Source organism: Magallana gigas, chromosome 6 (assembly GCF_963853765.1).
Source record: "Magallana gigas chromosome 6, xbMagGiga1.1, whole genome shotgun sequence".
NCBI lineage: Eukaryota > Metazoa > Mollusca > Bivalvia > Ostreida > Ostreidae > Magallana > Magallana gigas.
The window spans coordinates 1241266-1253454 of record NC_088858.1 but is presented as its reverse complement, the minus strand read 5'-3'; the positions used below and the strand labels follow the sequence as shown (position 1 = coordinate 1253454).

The 12189-nt window shown below is 30.8% G+C and overlaps 1 protein-coding gene across 1 annotated transcript in view; it reads left to right on the top strand.

Moving 5' to 3' along the window:
• The window catches only part of LOC105343821 (uncharacterized), a 38802-nt gene that overhangs the window by 12719 nt on the left and 13894 nt on the right, over positions 1-12189 (top strand). Inside the window, exons 5-17 of the mRNA XM_066086989.1 lie at positions 3770-3991; positions 4416-4848; positions 4947-4984; positions 5219-5484; positions 5717-5784; positions 5888-5958; positions 6408-6448; positions 7849-7931; positions 8255-8283; positions 8725-8805; positions 9150-9278; positions 9423-9518; positions 10448-10537. Of these exons, the coding sequence (XP_065943061.1) occupies positions 3770-3991; positions 4416-4848; positions 4947-4984; positions 5219-5484; positions 5717-5784; positions 5888-5958; positions 6408-6448; positions 7849-7931; positions 8255-8283; positions 8725-8805; positions 9150-9278; positions 9423-9518; positions 10448-10537 (1647 nt within the window). The remainder of the gene's footprint in view (positions 1-3769; positions 3992-4415; positions 4849-4946; positions 4985-5218; positions 5485-5716; positions 5785-5887; positions 5959-6407; positions 6449-7848; positions 7932-8254; positions 8284-8724; positions 8806-9149; positions 9279-9422; positions 9519-10447; positions 10538-12189) is intronic.

Below are 12189 nucleotides of genomic sequence, written 5' to 3'. Positions count from 1 at the left end.
GGGACAACAGAACTTTGTTTTGCATACTATTGCTTAAACTGGATTTTAGTATTGTTCATGTTAAATTATGACATAACTTTGTTGTTCCTTATCTATCCAACAACTTCATATTTGTTGTCAAATTCACTCAATTTATCATTTACGCAGGACAGCAAAACTGTTGGACATCAAACTATTAATATAGAATCTGTAACTCAAATTGCTTTATTTGTTTTCATAATATTACTAGAACTGTCCATTTTGGTATTATTCATGTGAAATTGTTTTTAAATTTCTTTTTTTCCCCTTATATGTACGGCAATTATTTTTATGTTTCATAACTCATAATTAAGTGTTCATTTTTTTTGTTCCTTATCACACATTACATCTGTTGTTCTTTTATTTTTTATATGGCAGGTAACATTTCCTATTTCATTTTTATTTATTTACATTTCTACAAATGTAAAATATACCTTTTTATATTACATGCAAGATGCATATTCAATTAATGATCAACCATATTATTCATACAATACACAAACATGCTGATATAATAAAAAAAAATTGCAGAATTATTTAATTTTTTTAAATGATCTCTTTAAGCCTCGAAATTAACATGACCCATTTTGATTTTTAAGTTTAACACTACTGCACTGCTGAAATGTATGAAACATTTTTGTGCATGCTTTTTTATCTTATTTGTTGCAACAAAGAGCAATATATTTTAATTTTTTGTTGTTGTTGGTTTTGTTTGTCTTTATTTAGACTAGAAAAACTGTTTTTATGCAATGTGCATATTTTTTGTGGGTTTTTTCCTTATTAAATTGATGGTTATTTACTATTTACTGCTTTATTTTTCTTTCAAATACATGTATATATGATTCATGGCTTTCAATAAGATCTTGTATTTTTCAAGGGTAGCGTAGTACACCTATAACTTAAATGTCTTTGTTCATTTTCTATTTTTACTTCCTCAATTTTTCAATTGATCTAAAAAAAAAGTAGACTAACTCCTTGATAATTCACTTTTTTAATTGTAAATTAAAGAAATCTTTGATACAACACAAGGTTGTCTCTAAAAATTGAAGTAGAAGGAGGAAATGAAAAAGTAGAAGGGGGTCTGGGGGTCTTGCTGATAGCTACATTGTGTTTGAAATGGGAAAATAGTCATGTAATTGAGGCATTATAGGTGGGGGAATTCCCCACCTCCTGGGTTTTGGAGACAACCCTGCAACAGAAAGTTAGGGGGGAGGAAGGCAATTCCTCCCTGATACTATGTGCCTGTATTCAAAATTCTGACTAAACTGTCTTTTTTTTTTTTAAAACTGACAGTTACAACTTATTTGCATTTTTATTTATGTCAGCTTTTACAGTTTAGGCAAACTTCTATGGCCTAATAAGTGCATAAGCAGAGGAAGTTTTATATATAAAGAAAATATCATATCGACATCTATATCTGTCTCAATGCCAAATTTATTCTGTATTTCTAAAGTTTTGGTAGTTAATTTTAATCAACTTCTATGCAGTTAACCTGCCAAACCAAAAGTGGAACAGTATTTGGACTGAAGCACAAATCGTGATCACTGGCAAAACTTAAAAATAATTGATATATCTGTACTTATGCAATCAGAAGCATGTTCAATGTATAATTACATTGAAAATACCCTGATTTTAAATGGAACAAATATTTTACTTTTTTAGTCGTATGTATTCCTACTCCATAGTTAAATATTGTTTGTATACAATTTTTCAAAAATATTTCGATTACTAATACATGTACATCGTAAAATTTGATGGCATTTATTTTTTTCACGACATCATTTCTGGTGGGTTTATGTCTACAATAGCTCAGAAATCTTGTAGATAAAGCCTCATAATTCATATTACAATAAAAAGTGCGTAATTATTCAAATACAGCTAAGAAACCACTTGCCATGCAAAATTACATTTAAAAGTAAATTAATGATCAATAAAGCCAACTTTCCGTTAGTACTTCTGTACTTTGATTTTAAATTGGTAATTAAATAACCCCATTCTTAGGTCACCTTAGTCACTTGGATCACCTATTGTTATCTATTTTTGTCCATCTGTTGTAAACTTTTAAACATTTTTACCTTCTTCACCAAAAGCACTTCATCAATTTCATCATTTAGCATGAGCAACTATTTTTATGGGTAAAAGGAGTTTATTTTGTGAATTTCATGGCCCACTGGCAATCTGCAATCATTGTTCAGGTGAGCGTTGTGGCCCATGGGCCTCTTGTTTGTTGACTCAGGAATCAGTGATGAGTTTAAGCTTACCAGATTTTAATGGAATTTTAGTGCTTGAATTACTGTATCAAAATTCTCAATTATTTGAAGGTTTCTGCTTTTGGTACATATGCCAAAGTAAATCAAATCTTTACGTTTTATAATATTTGAACACCTGTTGAGCAAAATAGATCTAAATATTAAATGGAGAAAAGAATGAACTATTTTCAATTTATTTAGTTTATAGCTCACCTGAGCCAATGGCTCAAGTGAACTTGTCTGTCGTTGTTGTTGTCGTAAACCTTCTCTAGACTACTCGGTTGATTTCAAACAACTTTTTCAAAAAACAACACTGGTTCACAGTGGTCAAGTTGGTTCAAATGAAGCACCACGACCTTTTCAAAGGGGGGATCATTTAGATTTGTTAATATGTTTACGTATTTTTCATAAATCTTCTCACAAAAACCATTTGGCCTGAAATGCTCAAACGTGTGTAAGCATCCTCAGGTAGTGTAGATTCAAATTTGTTCAATCATGGTTCCCAGAGGTAGGGTGGGGCTACAAAGGGGGTGAAGTTTTACATAGTAATATCTAGAGAAAATCTTTGAAAATCTTCTTTTTAACCAATTGGCTAGAAAAGAAGACTTGTATTTAAGCATCCTTAGGTAGTGTAGATTAAAGTTTGTTCAAATCATGATCCCCCAAGGTAGAGTGGGACCACAATAGTGAATGAAGTTTTACATAGTAATATAAAGACAATCTTCAAAAATCTACCTCTTTAAAACCAATTGGCAAGAAAAGCTGGAACTTGTATGGAAGCATCCATAGGTTGTGTCTATTTTAGTTTGTTCAAATCATAATCCCCGGAGGTATGATGGGGCCACAATGAGGGGGTGAAGTTTTACATACTAAAATATAAAGAAAATCTTTAAAAATCTTCTTCTTTAAAACCCATCAGCCAGAAAAGCTGAAACTTGTATGGGAGTATCTAGCAGGTAGTGTAGATTTTAGTTTGTTCATGATTCCCGGGATAGGTGGATCTCAAATTTATACATAGAAATATAAAGAGAAAAATCTTTTAAAATCTTTTGGAAAAGCATTCAGCCATTCATGACTTTTGTTGCTCAGTTGAGGGATATGGCCCTGGGCCTCTTGTTTGCAGAAGCTTTGAAATCACAATCTTGAAAATCCATATTAATGCAAAATGAATACTCTTTGAGAATTACATCAATCTAAGAAAATCAATGGTTTTATTTTTAAAAAGCTTCAAGAGCTATCTGAGGTGTTTTTTTTTATCACCAAAAGGTATCTGAAACAAGTGTACAAACTACTTTTTAATCCAAATTTACTGCAGATCTATTAAAGGGCCTAAATATAATTTTATATTATATTCTATGTTATCACAGTAAACTATGTAATGGTGGTGGTACAAATGTAAATAGTTATGGTTATATTGTAGAGTATAAAATCCAATTATTCCAGCCTGATATTTCCACTTTGATTTTGAGAATTAATTTCCTTCTCTACCTTTTACATTTCAGAGGCTCAAAATCCAACCACAGACAGCCTCCTCCCCACAGACAAGAGTTCCCTCCCTTCCCTTGTTAGTGTGACAGGGGGTTCATCATCAGGGGACACAAATCTTCACTTCTTTCTCCATGAGCAAGGGAAGTACATTCAGATAGGCCAGTGTTGTGTGATTGTTGAGATGCATGTCAACAACCAAACAATGGAGAGACTCAAAGCCCAGGGCAGCTTAGAAGGTCAGAACCACTTTTCTCTCATGGTTTGTTCCAGTTACCACTTCCATCAATTTTAACAAATTAAGTGAAAAAAACTTACCTGTCAAAGTAGTACATTTTAAATTGATATAAGGGAAAAGAATTTTTCATTCACGTCATCTTTTTTAACCCAGAAAAATTGACAAGAATGATACGGATTTCTTTTAAAGATTTATAATGGCAAAAATGGCATCATTCTCGGATGTTTAACGCCGCAAACAAATTTTGGGAGTTGATTCTCTATGCACTTACTCGCTGTGATAATGGAGTGGACCTGTGAACCCATTAGAGTAATAAATCCAAACTAATATTATCTATCTAATACAGCTGTGCCTGAGAAACACAGTATTAATTTCTTTGGCCTATTGACTAGTTTTCAATTTTACAAGTCTTTGTTTTTCTTCAGTTGAGTCACAGATTGGCGCCTCTCTGGTGACAATGAGGTGGAGAGGCCTTGAGTTAGAGGAGGCGAAATTGAGGACCAAAATCAAAGTCCAGCTGACAGAAAACCTCCTTGACCTTGAGAGAGCGATCCCTCAGGATTTGATGGCCAACCAGTGTAACAAGTGTCAGCAGCTTGTGACCTTTCTCCTGAAAGAATTCAGGGGTTATCTAACTAACGTTTCACTCGGGTGCATTCAACTGGCATTGGTCTTTAGGAACAGAGAAGACTTTCAGAGAGGCAGATCTCCAGAGGCAGTCTCAAAAATTCAGATCTTCCTTGACAAATTACTTTTGACAGAGAAAAATCCTCCGATATCTGGGAATGTGAGATTTTCTTTGACTCTCCCAGAACAAAAGGGTATCACAAACAAAAATGACACCATCGTTTACAACAGGTTGTTACATACTCTTTGCACTCATTACAAATGACTGGTTCATTGACAAAAAGAATAATCTCATTAAATTTTGCTCATACCATTGGGGTTTTTTACAGAGAGACTGAAAAGACACATGTGTCTGAAAAATCAGCAGGTAATTTTGAAACATTTTATGAATTCATAAACAAGGTTCTATTCTAAAATAGTAAAATGTAAATTTGTATAGAGTTACAAAAACATTTGGAATGGTCATTTGTTAGGGGGAGATGTCATAATCAAAGTATATAGAGAATACTTCGATCTTGCGTAAATATCTATTTATGAAAAAATCCATTTAGTAAACGAAATCTTATCCGCTAAATGTGAAGAATTTCTCAACATTATTCAGAGACTCCTTCTATCTGTGAATACGAGAGAACTTCGATAGGCGGTCAATCTGGAGTTATTACGGTAGACGAGTTTACTCGCCAGATCCTACAGATTAATGATTTCCTCAGAAATGAATTAGTCAACAGTTTACGTAATGTCATATCCGAAGAATCAGAAGGCATTGAAAAGAGAATTTTGGAAAATATTTCTAGAATACTAGATAGAAAAATCCGTTCAACACCGGAATTGGAAAGTCTAAATGTTCCGAGAGACAGTAGTAACAGGGTAAGTAATTTTTGGGATTTTATAAGTTTTGGGAAAGTTTTTTTTACTGGTATAAGTTAACGATATAAAGTGCACATTTTGGAATTTATTTTTATAGTAAATAATATGTTTAGTTTCGTTTGTCAGAATCGGATACTGTTTTTTATAAAATGAACTTATATATATATATATATATATATATATATATATATATATATATATATATATATATATATATATATATATATATTAGGATTCTGGATGCCCTTCCCTTTCTCCAACGAGTGGTCCCACCCAATTGGGCATGACAAATTTTGAAAGGTTGAGAACTTTTCTAAATTAAAATGAGAAATTTTTATGAATATATTTAAAAAAAATTCAGAGAATTAAGAAGCAGTGGAGTTTTTTTATGAATTTATTTCAGAGACAAAAAGGAAGATCGGGAGAATAAAGGCACTGAAACGCCTGGTATTCAAGAAAAACAAGATGCAAATGGTAATGTCATAAAAAGTTATACTGTTTATTCTGATAATGGTCATACCAATCATGGTATTAACGATGGAATATACATGTACATTCATATAGAAACATACAAACTTATCTTTAGATAATATGTTCTTTAGTTGTCCTAAGACGAAAACACAATGCTCAATTTCCCTCAGATTTATGGATTAAATTCGAGAGGAATGGAGTATTGTGTTATCGTCTGCTAAAAACTTGTTTTTTTCTATATCGTTACCTATACCAAGGATTTATTTGTTTTTTCATAAATATATTTGACTTGCACTTTGCTCAAGCGAAGAGTTTATCTGTGTAGTCCGTAAATATATAGATCGACCACATGAAAGACTATGCATATATTTGTATAATGTGAAATAATTGATATGCAATTGTTGTGTTGGTTTTTTTTACAAACCATGCGGCCAACGATTTCTTTGAATCAGACACCGGGAACAAATGGCAAGCTTCAAACGTTGGAAAAGAAGTAAGCATATGTTAAATTTCTTTAGAAAAATTTCTTTCTTTACCGATAGAAATACATGTATTCAATTATAGGAAAATATCATATTTTTTCTTTATTGAATTAACCATGATGTGAATACACAAGGTTTTCAAGTTAAATTTTGAAACTAGAGGAGTTTTTTGTTCACGTTAATTTACATATCGGTGTCTCTGATTTGTATATATTTCATTGTATATATAAGATACATATAAAATGATTAGGATTGGTGTCTCTATTTTGCTTGATGAGTAATTTCCCATTTTGTTGCAATGCAAATATATACAGTCGCATCAGAACTTTGGATATGTAACATGATCATCGTTGGAATTGCTTGATTTTTTAAAAATAATAGAATTGGCCTTAAATATTCAGAAGTTTGAATATATTTTTAAAAAGAGAGCAAAAATTTGAGTTAGTCAAATGTATATATGTAATGTGATGAATTGGCATCAATTTTAACCAAATTTTTCAATAGAAATAAAGACCATTTTGTTTAATTTTAATATTATGTGTAAATTTATTTATTCCACAGATTAAAGTTACAATTGTATGTATTATAAATATTATTTGCTTGTTTTGATTATATAACATATGTTTGTCTTAAACAGTTTTAGTGGCATGCTAGAACTAATCATAAACGTTTAATGCAATATGAATAGTTATATCATTTAACGCAACACATCGAGGAAAACACTCAAGAATATTGAAATTGTAGTTTAGTTTTCTAAGTTTTCTGAATAACGAAACTTACATTTATACGCATGAGATATCACAAACTGTTTTAAAAGAATGTTTACTTAGAATGTTGAAGCAAAGAATGGTTTAATAACTTTATTTCAGTCATACATTCACTGTGTTACTGATACACATACCCCAAAACGTATATGTACAAATACCTTATTTGCCTCTATTGTGCAAGATCCCTGTTTGAGATAGCAATAAAATAGTAGTAGAAACTTCTGTCTCCTTTTTCAGTATGTAAAATTAAAAAGTTTTTCAACCGTTCTGTAAAACTATATACCCGGATCACTTTCATTTTAACCGGTAAAGATTGTTAAGTGTAATTTTATAAAAGGTGATTTTAATCGTGCTGATGAATAAGCATTACAATATTTAAACGGGGGTTACATAACTCTAAAAGTACGAATAATTGGCATTTAATGTTATCCGGGAGTTTGTTTATGAACCATATATTGTGTCCCTCTTGTAACTAGAATGTTACATTAATCAAGATATATTGGTATAGAGGTCCTATAAGTTATATAAAATGTACCCTCTAATTCTGATATTAATGACGTATCTTTAAAAAAAATATATGGAAAAAAAATCCTTCAGTTATCAAATGTGTTTACTTATCGCAATTACTTGACATGTCAATTTAGACGCAGTATGAAGAGGAAAGTGGTCAAGTGGAGGGCGATTTTGTAGATTTTTCGCACTTGTTTGATGCTGTTCTTGGAAAGAGGTATTTAGTTCATTTAAATTTATTTCTTGCGTCAAAAATTAAAAATGACGCTGATTTCATGCGAAATATGCACCGATTGCGTAGTCTTAGCTCACAAGCCAGACACATTTTCTTGATTTCGATGAGCCATGGCTGACTGGCCAGCCATGAAATAGACAGGCTTACTTTATATTGCTGTTTGACACAACCACCAAACGTCCAAGCTCTTGTTAAAAATGTTTCTAAATAGTTTTAAATACTGATTATTATTTTTCACAATATATCTAATGTGTATGCATTCAAACGAACAGAAAAAAAGAATAAATAAGTTTTTTTTAATTTAGGGCTGAAAGTGGTCAAAAGAAATTTGAAGGTAACCTTTACATTCAATCATCTGGTATATATCTTTTAAAAATGAAAAACAGTTGAAATACAATGTATGTTAAACCCCCAAAATAAACAATTAACGATCAATGCATAACTTGAAAAGGTAAAACAAGCTTATATGGGGTTTCAAGTCTTGCATAAATAAATCTAGTATACTTTTTATGTCAACAGTAGTTTCCAAGACAACCTACAGTAATCTAATAAAAAACAAGATTAACAATACGAACCAGAAAAAAAATAATATGAACAAACCATTGTTGATTTTTAAAGAAATTATAATGGTGACATTTTGATATCATACAACAAATGAATAATAAAACATTGATATGTGGGCATTATAGAGTAATTGTTTGAAGATAAAAATGTCTTTTATGAAAGTGATAGGTTATAAGCGTAGGTATATAATATTATAGATATATGTTGTTAGAGCATCATGAAACACTGAAAGAAATATGGGGAGAGGACTCGCTGAAGGTTGTACAACAGGCTTTAGCCAAAGCTGTCCAAGGTTTGACTAGGATTGTAAACATTTCATCAATATCAATTATCATCAGAATCGAATTTAAATTTTGTTGATGTGATGAAATAACAAAAAGTGTTAAAGCTAAGATCAGATTAATAATAGTGTCGCATGCATCATAAAAAACACACGATTTTATGAATGAACTTAAATTCTGTGGTAGTCTACAAGGGTAATTCCTTTGGTGTATTTTTTTTCTCACACAAATGAGAGTTCTTTAGTCTTTTGCTATTTTTCACAATCCTTGTATCTATTTGAATAGTCTTCAGTGTTTTTTGCTTCTTAGTTAAAGCAATCTCAACAAACATTAAAAAAAAGACGTTGACTTGTAGTCACTAGAGAACTGGATGACGATGAGAAATTGGACGAGTTTTGTACGGTATTGTGTGTAGATGTATCTCACAGTATGGCAGGAGAACCGTTTGAGGAACAGAGGGCAGAAGCCAAGAAAATAATTGAGGGTAAGACCTCTCTGTTACATTAAAGTAGAAAACTTCATTTTAATAAAACATAATGAATATGCCCTTAAAAGTACTTTAGTGTTTGTGTCCTACAAAACGGTTTTAATGACCAGTTATAATTCTTTCTATTTTTATTAATTTCAGCATGTCTGGGTTATATTGGCTTGGTCTCCATTGGTTCTGAGACGAAGGTGGAACAAGAACTGACCAAGGACAAAACAAGAGCATTAAAAGTCATAGGTAATGATTGGTCATTTGATATATTTATTTTATATTGACTAATATTGTAGAATAATTGATATCAGCCTATTTTTATCAATCGAATTAAAATTAGATATTAAAATTAGATCCTTTTATAAAATATTTTAGAATTTCAAATAACCATAATACGTTTTGGTGACCAAGAAAAGGGGCTACAGTCATTTCACTCTTGATCCAAAGACAATTAGCCCCATGTAATAAGTTATGAACTATTTTCGGAGCGCTCTGCTTATGTTTCCTGGGCGCCCGTTATGCATTTCATATTTCATGTGAAATTTAAGCAGTTTCCGTCAGAACACTCTATGCAAAATGTTTAGGAAGGGGTAATAGCTGAATTGTGTAAAACCGATAAATTTAGTTAAAGAATTAAACAAAAGCAGATTTAATCTTCAGGCTCTACAAAGGCAATACTACTAGTGGTGAGCATTAGTCTTTATTTTTCAGATTGAAGTGAGTTATATTAGATGATACATGCAATGCAGTTCTTAAAGACCATAAATCATTAAACTCACATAAATTAATAATATTTTTAAACATATTGTTTGGGCTCGTATAATATTGTTCAAACAATATTTCATATACCGTATAGAAGATAAAGATTATATATGAGTATCTGCATTAGTTGTTCATAGGCTTTTGAAAAGAGGACTTTTTAAAACCCTCCTCTCATTTTTTCCTTCTTTTATTTTTTTTTAAATTTTTTTTATCTCTGTCAAAAATGAAAAAGAAATTGAACTCAAGTATACATTTTACATGTCAATGTATATTTTAATTGGTTTAATACTTTCGAAAGAACAAAACTTTTTGAAAAGTTGATAATGAAAACAATGAATTATACTCATTTGATATGCCTTCCAAAAAAAGAGCGATTATGAGATTACATGCAGTTAAATACTTAATGGTTACAGATCAGCTAAATATCAATCAGCTTCATTCCTCATCTAGTAGTCCAGTGATACAAGGAATAATCACAGTTCTTCAACTTTTAAACGGCACAGGTAAGAAATCATTTGTTTATTATTGAAATTAAGTGCGACAAATCATTGTTTATTCATTAAAATAATTATGAAACTCATGATAATGCAACAATATAGATTATAGATTACTTAAATGTAATAAATCAATGCCGTCTTTAAATACGCACAAATTGAAATGCGTACATTTCATTGTTATTTTTAAATGATATTGAAATTAGAAGTACTATAAACTTTGTAGTGAATTAAATTGAATTCACATTTTAGCTCACCGAGACGATATCGGGGGGAGCTTATGCTATACCCCCGGCGTCGGCGTCCGGACCTGGATAAAGTTTTTGTTGCAGGTCCTGTATCTAAGTTATTACTTGTCCTATCTTTACCAAAGTTGCATTGATTGTGCATCTGGACCTACTTATGGACTTTAACGGCTTAGATGCTGAATTTCGGCCATGAATTTCAGATGCTCTAGATGGTTAAGCTTTTTGTAGTAGGTTTTTTGGTGCAGGTGCCCTTTGTTGACTACATCTTATTAGTTATCCAAGTCCAATCAAGGGTGTACAGGGATTTACCCCGGGTTTCATTCCATACATCCTGAGGCCGCAGCGTCAGATAGAGAGAGTGATCTTGATTATCTAGATGCTTAGACAGGTTTAAGATTTTAGAACAACTCAACTGGGTTTTGCTGTGGGAGCTTGTTATCAAAAGAAGTAAATGCTTCTCATACTTAGAGTAAAACAGTTGATATAACTTTGGATGTGTAAATAGAGATAGCTTCAGATACAGAGTATATAGATGCTGGCGCAGCTAAAGTAGCTTAAGCATGTTTGATTGTTGAAAAATTGCTATTGCTGTCCTTGCTTACTGTAATTGTTCATGTAACTGAATTTGAAACGAAAGGCTAGCTTCAGATATAGAGTCTGATCTTTATAATCAAGAATGCTTAAAAAACCTCACTCAAACGTGATTGATAGATGTATTTGTTATAATCTGATATATCATGATTCCTTTGATATTGTACTGTATGATATAAAACAGTTATGTATAATATGAAACAATATGTATCATATGATGATATTTTTTTGTATTATTGTATCAATTTATGTATGGCATAATATGATATTAAATTGTGTCATGTGATACTAAAATGTATGATATTGTATCATATAATACGATATTGTATAAAATAATATGATATTACATCCTATGAAATTGTAATATACATGTATAGTATTGTTTGATATAATACAATTTTGTAAAGAATGATATTGTATTTTAGTATATGGTATAATATAAAATTATATAATATAAAATAATACCATGGTTCCTCGTATCATATTGTATCATACTGTACAATTTTGTATGGTACAATATGTATAATACAATATTGCAATATATCAACAGATATGATATTGGATCATATAATATGATATTGTATCATTTGAAATGATGCTATATTGTATAATATAATACATTATGATACAATATCATATCTTGATACAATGTCATATCATCATACAATATCATATTCTATCATAATTTTATACAGCACTATATTGTGCCATATAAAATGTAATAATAATATTATATAGTATCATATGATACAATATTGTATTGTTTAGTAGTGTATTGGTAAATATTTTATCATACAATACAGAATAAAATTTACACATAAT